The 27754-nt window shown below is 45.1% G+C and overlaps 1 protein-coding gene and 1 long non-coding RNA gene across 2 annotated transcripts in view; one reads left to right on the top strand and one right to left on the bottom strand.

Moving 5' to 3' along the window:
* CDH13 (cadherin 13) overlaps positions 1–4796 on the bottom strand; it is a 916091-nt gene extending 911295 nt beyond the window's left edge. The window contains exon 1 of the mRNA XM_077288603.1: positions 4417–4796. Within this exon, the coding sequence (XP_077144718.1) occupies positions 4417–4461 (45 nt within the window). The 5' untranslated portion in view covers positions 4462–4796. The remainder of the gene's footprint in view (positions 1–4416) is intronic.
* LOC143807260 (uncharacterized) overlaps positions 1–27754 on the top strand; it is a 561821-nt gene that overhangs the window by 71980 nt on the left and 462087 nt on the right. The gene's annotated exons all lie outside the window — the stretch shown is intronic.

The raw sequence follows: 27754 nt of genomic DNA, 5'->3' as shown, positions 1-27754 counted from the left end.
CATGTAATTCCATAATATCTCCTGGGATCTGCTACGTAATGGGGATCTGCAGCCTGAAGAGATATCTGTGACTCCTGAAGATGCCACCTTCCACGTATCCAAGCCATGTAACTCCAGAATATCTCCTTGGATCTGCTACTTAACGAGGATCTGAAGCCTGAAGAGGTTTCTTGTTCAATACCCTAATTTATGGCGAACCCCAAAGACCGACCTCACAAAGTAGAGCACACATGAGCCACATAGTAGCATCTAGAAGAAAAGTTGTGAATGGGTTACTATTCCAAAAGAGCATGCAAGGCAATGTTCTGATATAGCAGAGCTGAAATCGGGCGTAGCAGAACTTTGATTTTTGCACAGGACTGCTGCATCCTCTGAGACAAAGCAGCCGACATTCGGAGCCGAAATTTACCTCTGCTGCGCACATTTGTGATAAATAAGGAACATTTTGGGACAGAGCTTGGGCACCGAGAGGAGAGTAGAAGACTTCTCTCCCCAGGAGTGGTTAGAGTTAACTCTTTAGTGACTAGACTGTAACTCTTAAGTGTCAATCAAAATGCTTATTTTATCCTATGGATCACATATGTTGCCTATCCAGGACTGGAGAGGCAACGCAAATGTTGGATGCTGATAAGGTCTAGTGGCTCGGCAGCTGCAAAAATGTCTTGTCCAAAATGACAGGGAACACTAAAATGGACAACTACCTGCATCTAGGCGAAAGCTCGTCAGAGCAACGCATGACATGTTATGCACCTATATAACTACATGATAATTGTAGCAGCCACGGAGAATGTTTGGGAAGTTCGACACTATGTATCATCCTTTTCCTCCTTCTATTGTGATGTTGTATCCACCTACATGATTCCATTTCTCTCTTTCATTGCCGATAGTGAACACACCGTACACTACAGATAAGGTGGGTGTATACAGTCAGGTTTCTGAGAAATCCTCTATATCTCCTGATATCACCCTCCCTACTCACAGGAGCTCGGGGGGCCATCGTCTGCCCCCTGTGTGCTGTATGTGAGCCCATCCTGGGCTTCCTTATTGCGCATCTGATGGTTTTCATTACAGCTCCCAGCAATAAATATTAATCTCAGTTACCTGACTGCTCCATATTTCTCTCATCTGTAAATCTCCACTTATTTTCAATGCCGTCTCCGGTGCTGAGCTGCACTTAACCCTTCTCCAGTCAAATCAGCCTCCGCACAGATCCCCCTCCTCCCAACCCAATGAGGTTTAGTACATGTATTAACTGGCCATAGGAGCTTGCAATCTATTCTAGAGCATAGTTATTATTACAGTGGGCAGAAGAGCTTGTCGTCTATTAGAGAACACAACTGTTATACTTGGCACAGGAGCTTGCAATCTATTGTAGAACTCAGTTGAGAAATTGGGCACAGGAGCTTGCAATCTGCTGTAGGACACAATCATTGCACTGGGCACAAGAGCTTGCCATCTATTTTACAAAACAATCATTACCATGGACACAAAAGCGAACAATCTGTCATAGAACATCGTTATCACACTGAGCCTATGAGCTTCCAATCTGTTTTGCAAAACTAGTCTGACAATGGGCCCAGGAGCTTGCAATCTAGTGTAGAACATAGTTGTCGCACAGGGCAAAGGAGCTTGCAATCTGTTTTACAACACAATGGTTATACAGCACAACAGTGTCAATGCTAGAACAGAGTCGGCACAGGAGATTGCAATCTATTGGACAGACACTAGCAGTCTAGGTATAATCATTAGAATGGGCACAAGAGCTTGTAATCTATTTCACAACACAATGGTTATACATATAATACATATATATTCCAATCAATGGTGCACTGAGCCCAGCAGCTTGCAATCTATTTTACACCACAGTCCTTATATTGGGCACAGGAGATTGCGATCTATTTTACACCACAGTCCTTATATTGGGCACAGGAGCTTGCAATCTATTTTACCCCACAGTCCTTATATTGGGCACAGGAGCTTGCAATCTATTTAACACCACAGTCCTTATATTGGGCACAGGAGCTTGCAATCTATTTTACCCCACAATCCTTATATTGGGCACAGGAGCTTGCAATCTATTTTACCCCACAGTCCTTATATTGGGCACAGGAGCTTGCAATCTATTTAACACCACAGTCCTTATATTGGGCACAGGAGCTTGCAATCTATTTTACCCCACAATCCTTATATTGGGCACAGGAGCTTGCAATCTATTTAACACCACAGTCCTTATATTGGGCACAGGAGCTTGCAATCTATTTCACACAACAGTCCTTATATTGGGCACAGGAGCTTGCAATCTATTTCACACCACAGTCCTTATATTGGGCACAGGAGCTTGCAATCTATTTTACCCCACAGTCCTTATATTGGGCACAGGAGCTTGCAATCTATTTCACACCACAATCCTTATATTGGGCACAGGAGCTTGCAATCTATTTCACACAACAGTCCTTATATTGGGCACAGGAGCTTGCAATCTATTTCACACCACAGTCCTTATATTGGGCACAGGAGCTTGCAATCTATTTTACCCCACAATCCTTATATTGGGCACAGGAGCTTGCAATCTATTTTACCCCACAGTCCTTATATTGGGCACAGGAGCTTGCAATCTATTTCACACCACAATCCTTATATTGGGCACAGGAGCTTGCAATCTATTTTACCCCACAATCCTTATATTGGGCACAGGAGCTTGCAATCTATTTTACCCCACAGTCCTTATATTGGGCACAGGAGCTTGCAATCTATTTCACACCACAATCCTTATATTGGGCACAGGAGCTTGCAATCTATTTAACACCACAATCCTAATATTGGGCACAGGAGCTTGCAATCTATTTTACCCCACAATCCTTATATTGGGCACAGGAGCTTGCAATCTATTTTACCCCACAATCCTTATATTGGGCACAGGAGCTTGCAATCTATTTTACCCCACAGTCCTTATATTGGGCACAGGAGCTTGCAATCTATTTCACACCACAATCCTTATATTGGGCACAGGAGCTTGCAATCTATTTAACACCACAATCCTTATATTGGGCACAGGAGCTTGCAATCTATTTCACACCACAATCCTTATATTGGGCACAGGAGCTTGCAATCTATTTCACACCACAATCCTTATATTGGGCACAGGAGCTTGCAATCTATTTCACACCACAATCCTTATATTGGGCACAGGAGCTTGCAATCTATTTCACACCACAATCCTTATATTGGGCACAGGAGCTTGCAATCTATTTCACACCACAGTCCTAATATTGGGCACAGGAGCTTGCAATCTATTTCACACCACAATCCTTATATTGGGCACAGGAGCTTGCAATCTGTTTTACCCCACAATCCTAATATTGGGCACAGGAGCTTGCACTCCATTCTGTACATTCTAATGATACAAACTTCCACTTTAAAGCGAAACGTGTTGGGATGCAGCAGGGGTTGCTTAGCAATTCAACCTGCAGGATGATTGGGGGGGGGGGCTGTAAATAAGAGATGCCAGAGTTTTTGCAACCCCCTCCCAAAAAAACCCCAAAAGAATTCAGTACTAGGAAGGCTCGGATGTTAACTGCATGTTATTCCACAGGAATAGGAAGACGTGGGAGCTGTAGATGTTGGAAGGAAGGGAGAGATCTTGTGCTGTGACTGACAGCAGCAGCCGTGCCATGCCTTGAATGGAGGAGGCTCAGCTGTTATGCTGGGGTATGGGGGTCTTTCCTCACTGCTGCAGTGAGGAGGGGGGAGATATACAATATTCTGAGCAGGGAGCAGACACAAAAAGCTATAAGCTACTTTGTCAGGGGTGCAACATATAAAACACAATTGCCATTGCAAAATACATGATGGCATCTCCAGGGGTCCAGGGGGACTGCGTGATGCTGATAGTCTTCCCAATGCAAACTTCTGTAGAAATGGGGTCCTTGCGATCCACAGGCTCAGCAAGCCAGACATTAAATAACCACACTGCATGTTAACTGGGCAGTCCATATAGGGAGGGGGTGACCAAATGCCCCTCCAAATTCCACGCTGCCAACTTGCAAGCAAGCTATATTAGACCAAGCCCCCCACTTGGGGGGATTCCACTGCAATGTATTCTAAGAGCCTAGAAAGGGGGTTCATCTCCAAAGGGGGGGATCCAGCCAGGAGGGTGGGGTGCTGCATGACCCCCCCAAAAAGGAAAAAAACAGCGCACCCATCAACTTTAATGAGAATAAAGGGGGGATCCAGCAAGGACAATACCCAAAAATCCCCTAAAAAATCAGCCCCTCACTCCTATCCCCTTGCTCTGTGCTTACTATTCACACCTTGCCATCCAAACACAGAGCAGGCATGAGAAGAAGAAAAGCAAATGCAAAGACATTGTATGCAGCAGCACAATGTAGAAAAGCACTGGAGGAGCAGAGCTCTTACCTGGGACAGCAGCAGGGACAGGGTGGCTTGAGATTTGGGATCCATTTTGCCAGCTTTACCAGGGACTGGAGCTTCTAGTCTACATACACCGAGGCTGCTCTGTGCATATTTGCCCTGTGAAGAAACAGCCTTTGAGAAGAGGCTTCTCGTTGAGAGCCAGCCAACTTCCCAAATAGATCAGCAGCATCATCAGTTAAGCATTGGATAGAGGCTGGTGACCAGAGCCAATGGCTTTCCAAGGTGCATTTCATCACAGCATAGCCCCAGATTGTGAGGCTTCGCATTAGGTAAACGCCTCTGGCAATCACCACCTTTATATATTGTATGAAATCCCGGTATTAAGCAGCAGTGCCCTTCCCTGATCCCTGCACTCAGCAGCAGCAGCACAGAGCTCAGTAGTTACATGTTTACCAAACAGATAGAATGTGTCCAGAGGAAGAGGATACAAATGTAGCAGGAGCGAGGACATCCAACCATTGGGATCCATTGTACCCTGGCATGGAGGGATGGGAGGGTGAAGCTGATGGCACATGTATGGGTGAAGAGGTCAGGTTGGGTTCTACAGAGGGACTCTATTCATTGTGACTAGTAATGAAAAGTAAAGAAAAGATATTTCATGGTGATTGTTACATTACATCCATTGCATCCATTCACTGACGAATTATAGGGGGGTGAATGTAATATTTGGGTACATCCATTGATTCCATTCACTGACGGCTAATATTGGGGGTGAACGTAATATTTGGATACATCCATTGATTCCATTCACTGACGGCTAATATTGGGGGTGAACGTAATATTTGGATACATCCATTGATTCCATTCACTGAAGGCTAATATTGGGGGTGAACGTAATATTTGGGTACATCCATTGATTCCATTCACTGACGGCTAATATTGGGGGTGAACGTAATATTTGGATACATCCATTGATTCCATTCACTGAAGGCTAATATTGGGGGTGAACGTAATATTTGGATACATCCATTGATTCCATTCACTGACGGCTAATATTGGGGGTGAACGTAATATTTGGATACATCCATTGATTCCATTCACTGACGGCTAATATTGGGGGTGAACGTAATATTTGGATACATCCATTGATTCCATTCACTGACGGCTAATATTGGGGGTGAACGTAATATTTGGATACATCCATTGATTCCATTCACTGACGGCTAATATTGGGGGTGAACGTAATATTTGGATACATCCATTGATTCCATTCACTGACGGCTAATATTGGGGGTGAACGTAATATTTGGATACATCCATTGATTCCATTCACTGACGGCTAATATTGGGGGTGAACGTAATATTTGGATACATCCATTGATTCCATTCACTGACGGCTAATATTGGGGGTGAACGTAATATTTGGATACATCCTTTGATTCCATTCACTGACGGCTAATATTGGGGGTGAACGTAATATTTGGATACATCCATTGATTCCATTCACTGACGGCTAATATTGGGGGTGAACGTAATATTTGGATACATCCATTGATTCCATTCACTGAAGGCTAATATTGGGGGTGAACGTAATATTTGGGTACATCCATTGATTCCATTCACTGACGGCTAATATTGGGGGTGAACGTAATATTTGGATACATCCATTGATTCCATTCACTGAAGGCTAATATTGGGGGTGAACGTAATATTTGGATACATCCATTGATTCCATTCACTGACGGCTAATATTGGGGGTGAACGTAATATTTGGATACATCCATTGATTCCATTCACTGACGGCTAATATTGGGGGTGAACGTAATATTTGGATACATCCATTGATTCCATTCACTGACGGCTAATATTGGGGGTGAACGTAATATTTGGATACATCCATTGATTCCATTCACTGACGGCTAATATTGGGGGTGAACGTAATATTTGGATACATCCATTGATTCCATTCACTGACGGCTAATATTGGGGGTGAACGTAATATTTGGATACATCCATTGATTCCATTCACTGACGGCTAATATTGGGGGTGAACGTAATATTTGGATACATCCATTGATTCCATTCACTGACGGCTAATATTGGGGGTGAACGTAATATTTGGATACATCCTTTGATTCCATTCACTGACGGCTAATATTGGGGGTGAACGTAATATTTGGATACATCCATTGATTCCATTCACTGACGGCTAATATTGGGGGTGAATGTAATATTTGGATACATCCATTGATTCCATTCACTGACGGCTAATATTGGGGGTGAATGTAATATTTGGATACATCCATTGATTCCATTCACTGACGGCTAATATTGGGGGTGAATGTAATATTTGGATACATCCTTTGATTCTATTCACTGACGGCTAATATTGGGGGTGAACGTAATATTTGGATACATCCATTGATTCCATTCACTGACGGCTAATATTGGGGGTGAATGTAATATTTGGATACATCCTTTGATTCTATTCACTGACGGCTAATATTGGGGGTGAACGTAATATTTGGATACATCCATTGATTCCATTCACTGACGGCTAATATTGGGGGTGAATGTAATATTTGGATACATCCATTGATTCCATTCACTGACGGCTAATATTGGGGGTGAACGTAATATTTGGATACATCCATTGATTCCATTCACTGACGGCTAATATTGGGGGTGAATGTAATATTTGGATACATCCATTGATTCCATTCACTGACGGCTAATATTGGGGGTGAACGTAATATTTGGATACATCCATTGATTCCATTCACTGACGGCTAATATTGGGGGTGAATGTAATATTTGGATACATCCATTGATTCCATTCACTGACGGCTAATATTGGGGGTGAACGTAATATTTGGGTACATCCATTGATTCCATTCACTGACGGCTAATATTGGGGGTGAACATAATATTTGGATACATCCATTGATTCCATTCACTGAAGGCTAATATTGGGGGTGAACGTAATATTTGGATACATCCATTGATTCCATTCACTGATGGCTAATATTGGGGGTGAACGTAATATTTGGATACATCCATTGATTCCATTCACTGACGGCTAATATTGGGGGTGAACGTAATATTTGGATACATCCATTGATTCCATTCACTGACGGCTAATATTGGGGGTGAACGTAATATTTGGATACATCCATTGATTCCATTCACTGACGGCTAATATTGGGGGTGAACGTAATATTTGGATACATCCATTGATTCCATTCACTGACGGCTAATATTGGGGGTGAATGTAATATTTGGATACATCCATTGATTCCATTCACTGACGGCCAATATTGGGGGTGAATGTAATATTTGGATACATCCATTGATTCCATTCACTGACGGCCAATATTGTGGATGAATGTAATATTTGGATACATCCATTGATTCCATTCACTGACGGCTAATATTGGGGGTGAATGTAATATTTGGATACATCCATTGATTCCATTCACTGACGGCTAATATTGGGGGTGAATGTAATATTTGGATACATCCATTGATTCCATTCACTGACGGCTAATATTGGGGGTGAACGTAATATTTGGATACATCCATTGATTCCATTCACTGACGGCTAATATTGGGGGTGAACGTAATATTTGGATACATCCTTTGATTCCATTCACTGACGGCTAATATTGGGGGTGAACGTAATATTTGGATACATCCATTGATTCCATTCACTGACGGCTAATATTGGGGGTGAACGTAATATTTGGATACATCCATTGATTCCATTCACTGACGGCTAATATTGGGGGTGAACGTAATATTTGGATACATCCATTGATTCCATTCACTGACGGCTAATATTGGGGGTGAACGTAATATTTGGATACATCCATTGATTCCATTCACTGACGGCTAATATTGGGGGTGAACGTAATATTTGGATACATCCATTGATTCCATTCACTGACGGCTAATATTGGGGGTGAACGTAATATTTGGGTACATCCATTGATTCCATTCACTGACGGCTAATATTGGGGGTGAATGTAATATTTGGATACATCCATTGATTCCATTCACTGACGGCTAATATTGGGGGTGAATGTAATATTTGGATACATCCATTGATTCCATTCACTGACGGCTAATATTGGGGGTGAACGTAATATTTGGATACATCCATTGATTCCATTCACTGACGGCTAATATTGGGGGTGAACGTAATATTTGGATACATCCATTGATTCCATTCACTGACGGCTAATATTGGGGGTGAACGTAATATTTGGATACATCCATTGATTCCATTCACTGACGGCTAATATTGGGGGTGAACGTAATATTTGGATACATCCATTGATTCCATTCACTGACGGCTAATATTGGGGGTGAACGTAATATTTGGATACATCCATTGATTCCATTCACTGACGGCTAATATTGGGGGTGAACGTAATATTTGGATACATCCATTGATTCCATTCACTGACGGCTAATATTGGGGGTGAACGTAATATTTGGATACATCCTTTGATTCCATTCACTGACGGCTAATATTGGGGGTGAACGTAATATTTGGATACATCCATTGATTCCATTCACTGACGGCTAATATTGGGGGTGAACGTAATATTTGGATACATCCATTGATTCCATTCACTGACGGCTAATATTGGGGGTGAACGTAATATTTGGATACATCCATTGATTCCATTCACTGACGGCTAATATTGGGGGTGAACGTAATATTTGGATACATCCATTGATTCCATTCACTGACGGCTAATATTGGGGGTGAACGTAATATTTGGATACATCCATTGATTCCATTCACTGACGGCTAATATTGGGGGTGAACGTAATATTTGGGTACATCCATTGATTCCATTCACTGACGGCTAATATTGGGGGTGAATGTAATATTTGGATACATCCATTGATTCCATTCACTGACGGCTAATATTGGGGGTGAATGTAATATTTGGATACATCCATTGATTCCATTCACTGACGGCCAATATTGGGGGTGAATGTAATATTTGGATACATCCATTGATTCCATTCACTGACGGCCAATATTGTGGATGAATGTAATATTTGGATACATCCATTGATTCCATTCACTGACGGCTAATATTGGGGGTGAATGTAATATTTGGATACATCCATTGATTCCATTCACTGACGGCTAATATTGGGGGTGAATGTAATATTTGGATACATCCATTGATTCCATTCACTGACGGCTAATATTGGGGGTGAACGTAATATTTGGATACATCCATTGATTCCATTCACTGACGGCTAATATTGGGGGTGAACGTAATATTTGGATACATCCTTTGATTCCATTCACTGACGGCTAATATTGGGGGTGAACGTAATATTTGGATACATCCATTGATTCCATTCACTGACGGCTAATATTGGGGGTGAACGTAATATTTGGATACATCCATTGATTCCATTCACTGACGGCTAATATTGGGGGTGAACGTAATATTTGGATACATCCATTGATTCCATTCACTGACGGCTAATATTGGGGGTGAACGTAATATTTGGATACATCCATTGATTCCATTCACTGACGGCTAATATTGGGGGTGAACGTAATATTTGGATACATCCATTGATTCCATTCACTGACGGCTAATATTGGGGGTGAACGTAATATTTGGGTACATCCATTGATTCCATTCACTGACGGCTAATATTGGGGGTGAATGTAATATTTGGATACATCCATTGATTCCATTCACTGACGGCTAATATTGGGGGTGAATGTAATATTTGGATACATCCATTGATTCCATTCACTGACGGCCAATATTGGGGGTGAATGTAATATTTGGATACATCCATTGATTCCATTCACTGACGGCCAATATTGTGGATGAATGTAATATTTGGATACATCCATTGATTCCATTCACTGACGGCTAATATTGGGGGTGAATGTAATATTTGGATACATCCATTGATTCCATTCACTGACGGCTAATATTGGGGGTGAATGTAATATTTGGATACATCCATTGATTCCATTCACTGACAGCTAATATTGAGGGTGAATTTAGTATTTGGCTACATTGATTTTTTTCATATTGGGGGTGAATGTAATGTTTGGTTAGATCCATTGATTCCATTCACAGAAATTAACTGTACTCCCAATAATACCTGTCAATTAATGGAATCAATGGATTTACCAAAATATTAAATTCACCCCCAATATTTCCTATTTGAGTTGATCTATCGATTCCATTCACTGACAGGTAATATCAGGGGTGAATTTAATATTTGGGTCCAACCATTGATTCCATTCACTGACAGGTAATAATTGTGATGGATTGAATATGTCAGTAGATCCATTTTCTTCCATTCACTTACATGAATTATTGGGGTGATTTAATGTTTATTTATATCCATTGATTCTAAAAATTGGGCAAAAGTCAAAATCTAAATTTATTTGCACCATATGGAGTAAATCATAGTAATTTAGGGGTGAATTTAATGACACTTGATTCCATTCACTGACATATAACATTGATTATATAACTATATAATTATATAACTGATTCTACAAATTAGACGAAAGTCAAAATCTAAAGTCATTGTAATATTGGGGTAAATTTAATATTTCAATAAATCAATCAATTCCATATACTGACACATAATATCAGGGGTGAATGTAATATTTGGGTATATCCATTGATTCTAAAAATTGGGCGAAAGCCACTATCTACAGTTAATTGCACCATATGCAGTAAGTCATAGTAATATTGGGGTGAATTTAATATTTGGTTAAATCTATTGATTACATTCACTGACAGGTCATTTGGGGGGTGACCTTAATATTTGCATAATTCCAAAAATTGGGGGGACTCCAATATCTATATTTCTTTGCAGCATATGGAGTAAGCCATAGTCTTTACAGGGCAGTTTACGGTCTTTAATCCCAGACACATAGTTCTGCAGCAGAGCTGTATACACCAAACAGTAGGTTTTGAATCATTGCATTTGGTCAGTAAGATGTTGGCCAATGTCTCGAGGTTTGTAATCTTTGTATAAACGATCAAATAAAGAAAATCATGTAACTTTCTAGCATTGTGTGAACATTTCTGCAATTTCTGCTTGCTGTCAATGAATGGAAACATTCACGTTTACATTCTGTAGAGTCCAAAATTGTCTCAGATGAACATTTTTTTCTCCAATTGCTTTCAGTCCAGGCAATGCTCCTCTTCTGATAGTTTACTACAATGTATTCAAGCTTTAAATTAGCGAAGTGGCTCCAAATTTTTTTTTAAATATTTAGAATTTCCCCAAATTCATGAATTCTGGGAAATCTGAATTTTGGGTGAGGACCTCTGAATCCAACAAGGTTAAAAAATAAATAAATAAATGCCTTGTCAGCTGCAGCAGCACCCACAGGAAGGAGAGAAGAAGGAAGAAGAAAAAGGCAGAGGACAGCTTGGCGAGGAAGCTGCAAATGGGACAGGTGTGGAGAGGCACCAAGCAGAGGAGAACATGAGCGTATTATTTTTTTAACCATTTCCTAGTATATTCAATCACGCCAAATTTATTTAATACAGAATCTAGATTGTCTAGCCTGGATGCAATGGTAACAAACCCTCATATGTGGTTTTATGTAGGCGTTATGTATAAAGGAGGACAGCAAGCAGAGTTATGAATATTGGGTTATAGGGTCACAGAAAAATGATAGATCAGAAACTTGGTGCATGAGGATGAGAATTTTCAAGCAGTACATCATGGTATAAAGGCCGTCAGGATAATCGGATGGGTAAGAGATGGGGGGAAGTAAGAAGGGTGATGGGAATAGTCATAGTAATAAAGTAGCAGATGGAGATGATGAATGATAATGAAGAAGGATGATAGATGATGGACAGCTCATCTGATGATAACAGTGCCGAGCAGAAACCCTGAAGGAGGATGGAAATGAAGAGGAGTGATGGACAGTGTATGGGGAAGGGGATTATTTATTCCTTATTGCTTGAATCTGCTATGATATTTTCATAATTTGTAACAAAGATAATAAAGGTGAAGTCGAGTCTTAGCCAACTGTTGGGAAGGATGGGGTGATTTAAGAAAGGGAAATGTTTAACTAGTTGGGCTACATTCACACGGGTTGGATTTAGCACAGAATTGGAAATGGATTTTACAATGCCATAATGTCACAATGTCACAATATTACAGAGGATCAGCTCCCTCTACTGATAGTTATAGAGGGCCAGCTCTCTCTAGTGGTGGTTACAGAGGGCCAGCTCCCTCTAGTGGTGGTCATAGAGGGCAAGTTCCCTCCAGTGGTGGTTACAGAGGGCCAGTTCCCTCCAGTGGTGGTTACAGAGGGCCAGCTCCCTCTAGTGGTGGTTACAGAGGGCCATCTCCCTCTAGTGTTGATTACAGAGGGCCAGGTTCCTATAATGGTGGTTACAGAGGTTCATCAACCCCTAGTAGTGGTTACAGAGGGCCAGCTTACTCTAGTGGTGGTTACAGAGGGCCAGCTCTCTCTAGTGGTGGTTTCAGAGGGCCAGCTCCCTCTAGTGGTGGTTACAGAGGGCCAGCTCCCTCTAGTGGTGGTCATAGAGGGCAAGTTCCCTCCAGTGGTGGTTACAGAGGGCCAGCTCCCTCTAATGGTGGTTAGAGAGGACCAGTTCCCTCTAGTGGTGGTTACAGAGGGCCATCTCCCTCTAGTGTTGATTACAGAAGGCCAGGTTCCTATAATGGTGGTTACAGAGGTTCATCAACCCCTAGTAGTGGTTACAGAGGGCCAGCTTACTCTAGTGGTGGTTACAGAGGATCAGCTCCCTCTAGTGGTGTTAGTGCAGCGCCCCAGAGTCCTGGTCGTTGCAGTAATGTCGCTCTGCCACTAAGGGGAGCAATGTTACGTCTGATTGCACTAAAGGAGTTCACCTGACCAGGTATCACAGTCACACATTACACTTCACACTCTGGCCACCAGGAGGAGCAAAGAGTTCTATGTATTAGGCCACTCCTCACACTCTGGTAAAACTGGGGGCTGGATCGGAAGTTAGAGAGAAGCTGACTGGGTTTTGCCCAGGTAACATCTAGTGAGAGGAGAGCGTTACTTGGGAAGATCCAGGGGGGTCCCTGTCAGGGGTGGGATCCTGACAGTGGCCTAGCGAAAGGACAGATTGTTATGGAGCCGTGCCTGCAACTCATTGCGGCGTCATCTTAAGAAAGGACACGAAGCGAAGTATATTGTGGAGAAGTGAGAAACGAGATCACAGCACAAAGGCGATAGAACCAGAAGGAGTCGTGCCCCGAGATCGGCAACATCCTTCTGAGGCGCGTAGCCGGAGGCCGGAACGCCGAGGAAGTAATAGACTCTACGCATTACTTTGAACCAATGGCAGGAAAGTTATCCTGTGTCCTCGTTATTTACTGCGACCTACATCTGCACCTACATCTTTTATTGGGCGCCCCTTAGCAGGGCCACGGACCGGGTCAGGCCACGGTGACATCCCCAGAACCGAGAGAGAGAGACCCGGTACCGAGTACCCCGCTGCCCTGCGTCTGGGGGCGCTCCATTTACAGAGGGCCAGCTCCCTCTAGTGGTGGTTACAGAGGGCCAGCTCCCTCTAGTGGTGGTTACAGAGGGCCAGCTCCCTCTAGTGGTGGTTACAGAGGGCCATCTCCCTCTAGTGATAGCTAGAGAGGACCAGCTCCCTCTAGTGGTGGTTACGGAGGACCAGCTCCCTCTAGTTATGGGTACAGAAGGCCTGCTCCCTCTAGTGATAATTAAAGAGGGACAGCTCCCTTTATTGATGGCTACAGAGGGCCAGCTCTCTGTAATGGTTGTTACAGAGGTCCAGCTACCTCTAGTGGTGGTTACAGAGGACCATCTCCCTTTAATGGTGGTTACAGAGGGCCATCTCCTTCTAGAGGTGGTTACAGAGGGTCATATCCCTCTAGTGGTGGTCACAAAAGACCAGCTCTCTCTAGTGGTGGTCACAGAGGGCAAGTTCCCTCTAGTGGTGGTTACAGATGGGCAGCTCCCTCTAGAAGTGGTTACAGAGGGCCAGCTCCCTCTAACGGTGGTTACAGAGGGGCAGCTTCCTCTAGAGATGGTTAAACAGGGCCAACTCCCTCTAAAGGTGGTTACAGAGGTCCAGCTCCCTCTAGAGGTGGTTCTAGAGGGCCAGCTTCTTCTATTGTTGGTTAAAGAGGGCCAGCTCCCCCAAGTGGTGGTTACAGGGGGTCAGCTTCCTCTAATGGTGGTTACAGAGGGCCGTCTATCTCTAGTAGTTGTTACAAAGGGCCAATTCTCTGGAGTGGTGGTTACAGAGAACCGTCTCTCTCTAGTGGTGGTTACAGAGGGCCAGCTCTCTAGAGTGGTCATCACAAAAGGCCATCTCCCTCCAGTGGTGGTTACAGAGGGCCAGCTCCCTCTAGAGGTGGTTACAGAGGGCCAGCACCCTCTAGTGGTGGCTACAGAGGGCCAGCTCCCTCTAGAGGTGGTTACAGAGGGCTAGCACCCTCTAGTGGTGGCTACAGAGGACCAGCTCCCTCTAGTGGTGGTTATAGAGGGTCAGCTTTTTCTTGTGGTGGTCATAGATGGCCAGTTCTATCAAGCGGTGGTTACTGAGGGCAGGCTCTCTACAGTGGTGGTCACAAAGGGCCAGCTCCCTCTAATGGTGGTTACAGAGGGCAATCCCCCTCTAGTGGTGGTTGAAGAGGGCCATCTCCTTCTAGAGGTGGTTACAGAGGGTCATATCCCTCTAGTGGTGGTCACAAAAGGCCAGCTTCCTCTAGTGGTGGTTACAGAGGGCCAGTACCCTCTAGTGGTGGTCACACAGGGCCAGCTCCCTCTAGTGGTGGTTACAGAGGGCCAGTTCCCTCTAGTGGTGGTCACACAGGGCCAGCTCCCTCTAGTGGTGGTTACAGAGGGCCAGCTCTCTTTTTAGTGGTGGTTACAGAGGGCATGCTCTCTACAGTTGTGGTCACGGAGGGCAAGTTCCCTCTAGTGGTGGTTACAGAGGGCCAGCTCTCTTTTTAGTGGTGGTTACAGACGGCTAGAACTTGAACTTTTTAATGTTTGTCTTTCATAGGGGATTTGGAGCTTTGTATAAATGTATATCTTAAAATAACTTCTGCATCTTAAAATGATTTTAATTTTAAGAGATGGATATCCCCTTTAAGGCAGTGATAATAGTATCATTGTATTAGCTCACGGATCAGCATGTGATTGAAGACATTTATTTCCTCCTACATCCGTAGTGTGAAGTTGTAAGGATTGTTATTCTTTTTTTCTATATTTTTTTTTTTACGACACTACATAGTGTTGCATTTTCACACTCCTAGCAGCAGATGGTTCAGTGAGGAGTAGGCAGCGGCGGCGGCGGCAGCTCAGAGACAAGACTTGATTACATTTAAATTTCACCCATCTTCTTTGCAAACATCCTATTCAGAGGAATAATTAGTAGTCCTTGGAGGAGGGGAAGGTGATGTCTTGTGCTTCATTCTCCTTCTTGGAGGGAAAATAAAAAAAATCTTAGGTTTGCCTGCGGCTGGGCGATGATCAGTGCCTGCTCGGAGTGACAATCAGCTGCTCTCACTGTCACAATGTATAGTGGAGGGGAGGGATGGGAAGAGTAGGGGCATTCATGGAGGAGGGAAGACGGGGATGGGGGGGTCAGAATCGCAGCGATCGTCAACAATGATCCATTCTACTGGCGCAAGGCTCGGGATCTGCTATTATGTAGCAAGTATTAATCATAGTGTAATCCTGCTGACAGTAACGCTGGATGTTTACATGTGTTATTAGTACTACTCATGTCACACAGCGCAGAATACCAGGACACTCAGGAGCTGCTGATCCGATGAGGACGAGCGCTGCTCTGAGGCTGATCATCTATTGCAGCAGATTGCTCTGATCACTTTTGCAGGAAGTTCTTTGTTCTGCGCTGATCAATTACTAGCTCCAGTCTCAGCTGCTGCAGAACCTCATAATACACCTCAGCTGCTGCAGATCCTCATAATACACCTCAGCTGCCGCAGAACCTCATAATATACATCTCAGCTTCCGCCGAACCTCATAATATACACCTCAGCTGCTGCAGAACCTCATAATATATACCCCAGCTGCCGCAGAACCTCATAATATACATCTCAGCTGCCGCAGATCCTCATAATATGCACCTCAGCTGCCGCAGAACCTCATAATATACATCTCATCTGCCACAGAACCTCATAATAAACACCTCAGCTTCCGCCGAACCTCATAATATACACCCTAGCTGCTGCAGAACCTCATAATATACACCCCAGCTGTCACAGAACCTCATAATATACACCCCAGCTGCCGCAGAACCTCATAATATGCACCTCAGCTGCTGCAGAACATTATAATAGATAGCCTAACTTATGTTACAGAACTCCAAATTTTCTGTAAAGACATAGATTGTAATGATAATATGCTGAGCGCCTGCAGCCACCAGTAGAGGGAGCTGTTAAGTTTTCTGCACACTGTCTTTCGATAATAATAATAATAATAATAATCTTTATTTATATAGCGCCAACATATTCCGCAGCGCTTTACAGTTTAACAGTTTCAAACACAACAGTCATTGGTAACAATGTTAACAATACAGCAATAAAGCAAAATAAGACGACCCTGCTCGTGAGAGCTTACAATCTACAATGAGGTGGGGAGATACAAAGTACAGGTGTGTATTTACAATGATGTACTTACAATGATGGCACAGCCATCTTCAGGGGGTGGGGGGTAGATGAGATAGTGAATGGGCTACACACACACACAAACATAAAATGACTGATTAGGGAACGTGATAGGCCGCTCTGAACAAATGAGTTTTGAGTGAGCGCCTAAAGCTATGCAAGTTGTGGATGGTCCTAATATCTTGGGGTAGAGCATTCCAGAGGATTGGCGCAGCACGGGAGAAGTCTTGGAGTCGGGAGTGGGAGGTACGGATTAGTGCAGAGGTTAGTCGAAAGTCGTTTGCAGAGCGCAGCGGTCGGCTAGGCCGATAGACAGAAATGAGGGAGGAGATGTAAGCGGGTGCCGCACTGTGGAGAGCTTTGTGGGTGAGAACAAGAACTTTGAATTGTATCCTGTAATGAATGGGCAGCCAGTGTAACGACTGGCGAAGAGCGGACACGTCCGAGTAACGATTAGCCAGATGGACGACCCTGGCTGCCGCATTAAGGATGGACTGGAGAGGGGAAAGTTGAGTGAGGGGGAGGCCAATTAAAAGAGAGTTACAGTAGTCCAGGCGGGAGTGGATTAGGGCGACAGTGAGAGTTTTTGTTGTCTCCATGGTGAGAAAAGGGCGGATTCTAGAGATGTTCTTTAGGTGTAAGCGGCACGAGCGGGCAAGAGATTGTATGTGGGAGGTGAAGGAGAGATCGGAGTCAAACATGACACCCAGACAGCGCGCCTGCTGCCGGGGTGTTATTATGGTGCCACCCACGGAGAGAGAAATGTCAGATTTAGGGAGGTTAGTAGAAGGCGGGAGCAGAAGAAGTTCAGTTTTGGAGAGGATGAGTTTCAGATAGAGAGCGGACATGATGTTGGAGACTGCGGACAGACTGTCAGTGGCGTTCTGTAGTACAGCGGGGGTAAGGTCAGGGGATGACGTGTATAGTTGTGTGTCATCAGCATAAAGATGGTACTGAAAGCCAAATCTGCTGATGGTCTGTCCAATTGGGGCCGTGTAGAGGGAGAAGAGAAGGGGGCCAAGGACTGAGCCCTGAGGTACCCCGACAGTGAGAGGAAGAGGAGATGAAGTGGAGCCAGAGAACAGAACACTGAAGGAGCGGTCAGAAAGATAGGAGGAGAACCAGGAGAGAGCAGTGTCCTTAATGCCTAGTGACTGGAGCCTAGAGAGTAGGAGAGGGTGGTCAACAGTGTCGAAAGCTGCAGAAAGGTCGAGGAGAATGAGCAGAGAGTGAGCTTAATGTGTAAGTAGAATCTAATTCGCCACTAGGCTCCTCCCAGTGGTGGCTGAAGTGTATTACAGGGGATTTTGAGCTCTGTACCCCCCAAAAAATGCAGCTCCAACAGTCATAATATTGGAAGAAATTATTTAGGTTAAATAAAGATTGTACTGAAGGGTGGACAATCCCCGTCATCATATTATGAACTATAGCTACAGACGTGCCCCAGTGACTTATTATGGAGGTCTTCTGGGTTCCCTTGAGGGTTCTGTCATTTTGATGACACGTATATTGCTGCATACTGCGCTCTTCCGACATTAAAACTAACATTCAGCACTGCAGTGAGATAAAACACTAGAAAGGAAGCACATAAAAAGATATATAGATGGCAATACTGAGCAGTGTAAGTGTGAATCCAGCTCTGAGGTGATATAAACACTTACTAGAAAGCAGCCACGCATCTATGTGTGCATCTCACTCTGTTCCTCCCTCTACTTTCTAAAAAACTTAAATATGCAGGTGTAATGTGATTCCTCAGCGAGATGGCAGTCTGTCTTCTTTTGAGCAAACTGTTGTCCAGAGTGAATGATGGAGTTCAGGAGGCAGGGGCCAGAGAAGTGGCTCATAAGTGAAGAATGAGCAACAAAAAAAAGAATTTTGAATTTGCAACCAATTTACCAACTGTTAAAATGCTCCCACTGTTTTGTGTTCACAGCTCTAATGCAGATCTATGTGTCTCCATGGTTACAGACTACAGACGAACACTCTCTGTAGTCTCATCCTGCACTCCATTCTTCTTCCTTAAAGGGAGTCTGTCCGCAGGTTTTTGCTATGTAATCGGAAAGCAGCATGATGTAGGGGCAGAGGCCCTGATTCCAGTGATGTGTCACTTACTAAGTTTCAGTTGTGCTGTTTAAATACAATCAGTGTTTAATTGATTTTTAATGAAAACTATTATTATAAAATTTTTTTTTTAGAAAAAGAGACTTCCTATCTTACACTAGATGTACTGGAATGCTACAAAAAATGGTTGCAAAAGTACAGGCACCCTTCGGAACAGGTAGTGATTTGATAAATCTGCTGTGCCAGGAGGATATGTCTCCTTATCTTCATCTGTTGTGTGGGTATCCTTGGGTGAGTGCTGTGCCCACAATGCCAGGATTAGTAACCTCATTCCCATTCTGTGCCACGCCGCACCATCCGTGCGCCTTTCATTGTCTCTCACCGCCGCTGCATTCCATAGAACTGAGTGTTAGGTCTATTCTCCGCGGCAACCGCTTCATCATTCATTAATTCTGCACATTCCTCCATCCTCGTTACATTGCACATCTGGCAGACAAGTCTCTATCTCAACCATCCTCTCCCGACACAGATTCTTCATAATCACTTATTTTCCTTTCTGTGCATTAGGGTTATGCTGGCGGATAATGATTATGTGGTGAGATGTATATCCCCGAGTGATACCGCGTCCCCTATAGATGGATACTTTACAAAGGGGGCAGCAACAGTCATAGTTAGGATAAGGTATCAGAAAACATTCTACTTATCTGTACAGTGTAGTCAAAAAAAGTGGAAACCGTCAGCAAGCAGATAAGGTGCTGTTGACGGATCTTGTTGTCTGATAACATCTGGAGTGAGGTTAGTTCATCTTACTAAAGCATAAAAATTGCACAGAATTAAACACCTAACGAAAAATCTTTCATTGCTCTATAGATAGCCGTTTGCTGATTGTTCTGGAGACCTGTTATTCAGCACAACACATTACTTGGCATGGGTTACATTGTATCAAAAGGTTACATGACTGTAATATATTTTTTGCCACTAGGTGGAGCTCTAAAGTACAGTGCTGCATGGACTGGAATGACATTGCATTACAGGCCATGTTAGTTCTGACCATGTTTATTCTAAAGAGCACACCCTGTGGTCAGACGTGGTATTACACAGCAGCCTGGAACAATATTATTCCTCGAAGCCTCGATCCCTAAGCTTTCCAGTTAATTTAATTAGAAATATTAATTTGCACTATCTCAAAGCTAGGAAAATGTCTGCAAAATTCAAGTACATAAAATAAATTACCATAGGAAATTAATTGTCTCCTTATGTCTTTAGCGGCAAATTACAAATCACAGAAGAAGTTGCTGCTAGGGAATATAAGGGTGAGTTTCCACGGTCAGTAAACGCTGCGTGTTTGACGCTGCGCAGAGCTGCAGCGTCAAACAAGCAGCGTCCAGATGTTCCAGCATAGTGGAGGGGATTGTAGGAAATCCCGTCTCCACTATGCGTGGAAACCCGCACGCGGCGGCCCTGCGACTCCGGACATGCTGCGCGTCTTTTCAGATCGCAGCATGTCCGTACACCTTGCGGGGACGCAGCGTCCCCGCAAGTAATATCACAGGGCCCTATGGGACAGAGCGATCATCCCGGATGTGTACAGTTAACACATCCGGCATGATCGCGTCCCAAAAAGGGGCGGGGCTTAGCGCCGAGCGGCTTCGCTGCTCCGGCGATACCGCCGGCCATCCTGACCATGGACACATACCCTAAGTGTTATTCTACATTGCTACTTGCGGAATAAAACCAGAAAATATCTGTCATAAAGGCATATCCCAAAATACAACCATTCCGGTATTGTGCAATCTTCAGTTGCTCTGTTGAGTCATAATCTAATACTGGGTGAGCACTGTTGGCACCATATGGGCACTGGGCATCAGCTCCATATATTTGGTCAGTCATAGGTTCTGTTCCTCTGGTATTCTGGGGTATTTCTGGAGGAATCCCAGAGGATTATTGGGGCAAGGATCCAACCACCCTCCCCCAGTGTATAAAATCCGTCCCCTTGCCCCTCAGTGTATAACATCCGGTCCCATTCCCCGTGTGTATAACATGCGGCCCAATTGCCCCCCAGTGATTAACATTTGGACCCTCACCCCCTGTGTATAACATCTGGACCCATTGCCCCTCCTGCTGTGTAACATCTGGCCCCTCACCCCCAGTGTATAACATCCGGGCCCATAGCCCCCCGGTTTATAACATCTGGCCCCATTGCCTCCCCCCCCCGCTGTATAATATCTGGCCCCATGGACCCCGATGTATAACATATTGACCTCTGGTGTATAACATCCAGCCCCTGATGCATAACATGAGGCTCTATCACCCTCTGTGTATAACCTCCAACTCCTCGCCCCCAGTGTATAACATCTGGCTCCTTGGCACTCAGTGTATAACATCCGGCCCTCGACGCCCAGTGTATATCATCCGGCCCCTCGGCGTTCAGTGTATAACATCCGGCCCCTTGGTGTTCAGTGTATAACATCCGGCCCCTCGACGCCCAGTGTGTAACATCCGGCCCCTCGATGCCCAGTGTGTAACATCCGGCCCCTCGACGCCCAGTGTATAACATCTGGCCCCTCGACGCCCAGTGTATAACATCCGGCCCCTCGATGCCCAATGTATAACATCCAGCCCCTCGACGCGCAGTGTATAACATCCAGCTCCTCGACGCCCAATGTATAACATCCGGCCCCTCGGCGTTCAGTGTATAACATCCGGCCCCTCGACGCCCAGTGTATAACATTCGGCCCCTCGACGCCCAGTGTATAACATCCGGCCCCTCGACACCCAGTGTGTAACATCCGGCCCCTCGACGCCCAGTGTGTAACATCCGGCCCCTCGACGCCCAGTGTGTAACATCCGGCCCCTCGACGCCCAGTGTGTAACATCCGGCCCCTCGACGCCCAGTGTATAACATCCGGCTCCTCGACGCCCAATGTATAACATCCGGCCCCTCGACGCACAGTGTATAACATCCGACCCCTCGACGCCCAGTGTATAACATCCGGCCCCTCGACGCCCAATGTATAACATCCGGCCCCTCAACGCGCAGTGTATAACATCCGGCCCCTCGACGCCCAATGTATAACATCCGGCCCCTCAACGCGCAGTGTATAACATCCGGCTCCTCGACGCCCAATGTATAACATCCGGCCCCTCGACGCGCAGTGTATAACATCCGACCCCTCGACGCCCAGTGTATAACATCCGGCCCCTCGACGCCCAATGTATAACATCCGGCCCCTCAACGCGCAGTGTATAACATCCGGCCCCTCGACGCCCAGTGTGTAACATCCGGCCCCTCGACGCCCAGTGTGTAACATCCGGCCCCTCGACGCCCAGTGTATAACATCCGGCTCCTCGACGCCCAATGTATAACATCCGACCCCTCGACGCCCAATGTATAACATCCGGCCCCTCGACGCCCAGTGTATAACATCAGGCCCCTCGATGCCCAGTGTATAACATCCGGCCCCTCGAAGCCCAGTGTATAACATCCGGCCACTTGATGCCCAGGGTATAACATCTGGCCCCTCGGCGCCCAGTGTGTAACATCTAGCCCCTCAGCACCCAGTGTATAACATCCGGCCTTTCGGCCCTCGGTGTATAACATCTGGCCCCTCGGCCCCCGGTGTGTAACATTCGGCCCCTGGCGTATAACATCCAGCTCCTTGGCTCCAACGTATAACATCCAGCCCCTCGGCTCCCGTTATATAACATTCAGCCACCGGTGTATAACATTCGCCCCCCGGCATATCACATCTGGCCCCTTGGCTTCTGATGTATAACATCCGGCCCCTCGGCCCCCGGTGTATAACATCCGGCCCCTCAGCCCCCAACGTATAACATCCGGTCCCTCGGCTCCCAGCGTATAACATCCAGCCCCTCACCCCCCGGTGTATAATCTCTGGCCCTCCGCCATGCCACCTGCCTTTACTACCTTTTGTCGGAATGGCTGGTGGTGCAGAGCTCACTGATACCAGTGGGGTCCTGTAATAGGAGCCAACGGGGTAACAAGTCCGGTCATGACATTTCTTCTTCCGAAATCTTCCCCCATCACCGGTGAGTGATATTATCGAGAAGGGGAAGTAACTACAGAAACTCAGCCACAAAATGGAGACCCCGTAACATTACAGAGCGGAGGGGCCGAGTGCTGAGGAGCAGAGGACAGAAAAGTCACCAACATTCTTCTGACTCCATAACTGCAGAGTTCAGACCTCGATTGATATCAGTACAAGCACTGCACCCCCGCCGGGAGCTGCATGACTGAGCAGTTGCATGTAGCCGTACATCACCAAGCACAATGCCGAGCATCGGATGGAGTGGTGTAAAGCCGCCACCACTGGAATCTGGAGGAGACGTGTCCTGTGCAGTGACACATTTCCCTATCTCTCTATACATACAGTGTGTGTATATATATATATATATATATATATATATATATATATATATATATATATACTACTTCCCATAAACATACTACATTTTGGAACTTGTGGTCCTGCTCCATCGTTCTCCAGCTCGTGCGTCTCCCTGCCGTTCGGATCCGTCATTATCTCTCAGCGTTGAGGATACATTAGAAATAATTGATAACTATTAGAGGTATCCGCCGCTGACCGCTTCATCTGCCCGGAGAGGATTCATTAATTACATAATTACAATCTATTTCTGTCCTGTTGTTGAGGATGTTTTCATGTCTAGAAAGCAAAGCGCTGGGGGATCTTGTAATGAGCGGATGATTATGGAGATTTTTACTTTCCCAATTCATGTAACATATAAAATGGAAAAAATTTGCATCAGATCTTGATTAAACATTTCCTGACAAACTTCTAAATGAGATAAACTTTGCCCCTAAAGCCGCACTCGGCTCCGATGCATCTAAGAAGAAAAATGAAGCAAATTTGCAAATAGCCTTGGTTAACAATGTCCCATCATTCTGTCACTACAGCTCCTATGCAGACTCATGGCTTTCCATGGTAACAGACTACAAACAAACCTGATGTAGTCAGGTCAGACATTCATAATTGTTTCCATCTGTCTGAAACAGCTTGTTAATCTTTCTAAAATATGTCTGCAAAACAAAGAGAATGGGTAATAGGTGATTGGAGTGAGGCTCATTTAGGAAAATGTTTCTGAAATCGTTCCCTAATTTCTAGACACAGTTGCTCACAGATTGGTGATCTCCAACCATCTTTGCTTCTGGGAGACTCTGCCTCTCTCACATGCAATTTTTATATAGAGTTGTGACTTAGGTGAACATTCACTGTCGGGCTGTTTTTCATTATTACCAGTTACTTTTCCAGCGTTTTCCTAACCCAGTATCAACGTTTTTGAGATGTATCACTGCCATCAATTTCTTAATGAGATCATTTTTAAAATAAAATGGAAAAACGTGCAACGTTCAACATTCAATCTGTGTACTGTGAAGAAAATATGGCGATACGAGATTTCCAAATCATTTCATTCTTGTTTTTTTTTTTACATGGTTGGATGGATGGACATATGATGGATGGAAGGGTGGATGAGTGGGTGGGTGAATTGGTGGATGGATGGAGGGAAGGAAGGAACGTTGGGCGATTGTATGGAAGGATGGGTGGGTTAATGGGTGGATAGATGGATGGATCAGTTGAAGGGTTGAAGGAAGGAAGGAGGGGTATATGGAAGGGTGGGTTATTTGAAGGATGGATGGATGGGTGGGTTATTGGAAGGATGGATGGATCGATAGAAGAAAGGGTGGATAGATAGATAGATAGATAGATAGATAGATAGATAGATAGATAGATAGATAGATAGATGGCAGTATCAGTGGATGGAAGGATGGGTGAACAAAAGGAAGGAAGGATCGACAGATGGGTAGATGGATGGGGGTAGGAAGAAAGAAAGGAAGGAGGGAAGGGTGGGTGTTATGCATGGTTGGATGGATGGATGGATGGGTGGATTGATTGGTAGATGGATGGGTGTATGGATGGGTTAGTGTATGGGTGGATCGATGGAAGGAAGGGTGGATAGATAGATGGGTGGCTGTATCAGTGGATGGTCAGATGGATGAAAGGATGGGTGAACAGAAGAAAGGAAGGATCGACAAATAGGTGGATGGATGCGGGTAGGAAGAAAGAAAAGAAGGAGGGAAGGGTGGGTGTATGGATGAATAAGTGTATGGATGGATCGATGGAAGGAAGGCTGGATGGATGGATAGATAGATAATATATAGAATGATATCTAAAATTCCTCAAAAAGAAGTAAAAAACAACCACAATTAAAACGTACGACAGACAGAATTGAAAGGATCCGGCAGGTAGATTGCTGGGCAGGAGGCTTGTGCCGCCGAGGTTGCTGTTCTTGGTCATACGAAGGATTTGTGCACTAAGTGACATTTATTGCAGGGTTCGATGTTTGGTGGTCCTGGGATTTGGGAGTGACCTTAGAGTCGGGGTGGGATGGCCGCTCCCACACTGGACTCCAGGTTTTGGAGCTGCTCAGCTGCGGCTCCAGGTGCGGCTCTGGAGGGGATTAAATGGGACATTGCCAGTAAGCAAGAAAGAGAAGATGGAAAGTGGAGCTCTGCTGAAACTTCTGCTAGACGTGGACTTGTGTGACCCGGGGAAAATGAGTTCCTTCATAATGTCCTGCCTGGGTGTGAAAATTGGATTATGTGATTTGTGCGTAAGAAAAGGTCTTGTATCATTTTTTTTTGTTTATTACTAAAGAAAATCATTTCCTTTATTCTCTGCTGATTGTGACCGGGCAGTTTGTCCCCATTTGTATCCACAATGGATAGATAATAAATACATAGTCAATCGCTGGATAACAGACAGATAACAGCCGGATGATGGATGTCCGCACACTTTTGCCTCTATAATCTCCACATTTCGGTCGCTTTGTCATTTCCCAACTTGTGTTGTCCGCAGTTATGACTCGATGCTACAACAGAAGGCAAACAGCATCGGTGTAATCAGAAATGATGCTGTGATTACAGACGAGGCGTCGCTTCATTGAAATGATATCGGAGATAATGCTTTCCATTATTTTTCGAGGAGCCATGGTGGCAAATCATAGTCATTAATGGTAATAACGCCGGGGGTAAAAACGCACATTTGAAAAAATGAATGCATTTGTAATAGACTTAAAGGGTTTGTCTAGTCCAAATCGATAAATCTGCAAACATTGTGTGTGACCGCAGAATTATGAATCCCCCCACTGTGCGCTGCGGCAATTCACTGATTTCTGAGCTGGGACCAGAAGGTACATATGAGTTACACATATTCCTGTCCAGTGGGTGTGGCCTCACTCTATACACCTGTATGGACCGAGACCGCTCCCTCTAGTGGACCACGGCCACAGGACAATACAAGTGTATGGAGCAAGGCCACACCCACATGACGGGCCTTGGCTGTATGTTTACCTCATAGTTACCCTCCAGTTCCCCCTCAAAAACCAGCGAATCCCCGCTGGGGGGATGGATAAGTCTGCAGTCACAAAGAGTCACTGCAGACTTATCAATTTGGACTGGACAACCCCTTTAAGATGTAAGATATGGGAAATACGGCGAAAAGCGCAATGTGCACACACTCCAAGAGATGGATGATGGTGGCAGAGGGTTTTTTATTTTTTGATTACTGGGCATTAATTTGTTAAATGGAGATGTGGATTGAATTTGATGTCATGTGTATCAATGTGTTTCATAGGAGCCGCACAGCCGTGCCCCTATCGGTCCGCACAGCCGTGCCCCTATCGGTCCGTACAGCCGTGCCCCTAGCGGTTCGTACAGCAGTGCCCCTAGCAGTCCATATAGCAGTGCCCTAGATGTCCCCACAGCCGTGCCCTTAGTGGTGCGTACAGCCGTGCCCCTAGCAGTCCATGCAGTCGTGCTCCTAGCGGTCCGTACAGCTGTTCCCCTAGTGGTCCGCACAGCCACTTCCCAAGCGGTCAGCACTTCTGCTCCCCTAGTGTTCTGCAAAGCCGTGCCCTTAGTGGTCCGTACAGCCGTGCCCTTAGTGGTCTGCACAACCGTGCCCCTAGTGGTCCATACAGTCTGGCACTAGCAGGTGCTCCACCAGCAAAGGGGGTCTCATCACACAAAAGCTTCAGCAGGTGGGAAAATGGCAACATAAAGGCACACTCCTCGATTTACATGTGCCACAACAACATGGCTATAACATGGCAACACTTCTCAGCGGTCATAACTGTGAGTCCCTCGGCTTCCTCAGGGCAGTCTCATATCATCCTCTATCAAGGATGTCACAGCTGCACGACAGGTTTTCAGTGGGGGTCTCCTTCTTCTGCTCTGTTCCAGCAAATCTGTCCTGGTCATCACCAGCTATCTTGGGCTCCATCACCGCTCTTGTCTCTTAGCTTCTCTTCTTCTTTGGCTTCTCTCTTTGGGGGCTACAGAAGGTTGTACAGTACCTAGCTGGCCCACCCAGCAGGGACTACATGTAACTTACTGCCTAATGGGACCAGGAGCAGCGAGACCTATAGTAGCATCTTCACGCTCCGTGGGGCCGCCCGTCACCTCCAACACCAATACTCTAATCAAGCAACTCCTTGCCAGCCATGCACCTCGTCATTACCAGAATTGTCTCTCCTCTTCTTCACCCTCCCGGAAGAGAAATGGCCCCCATTCTCGCCTTTC

The sequence above is a fragment of the Ranitomeya variabilis genome, chromosome 2, assembly GCF_051348905.1.
Source record: "Ranitomeya variabilis isolate aRanVar5 chromosome 2, aRanVar5.hap1, whole genome shotgun sequence".
NCBI lineage: Eukaryota > Metazoa > Chordata > Amphibia > Anura > Dendrobatidae > Ranitomeya > Ranitomeya variabilis.
The sequence above is the reverse complement of the archived record's forward strand: the minus strand, read 5'-3'. Positions and strand labels throughout refer to the sequence as shown.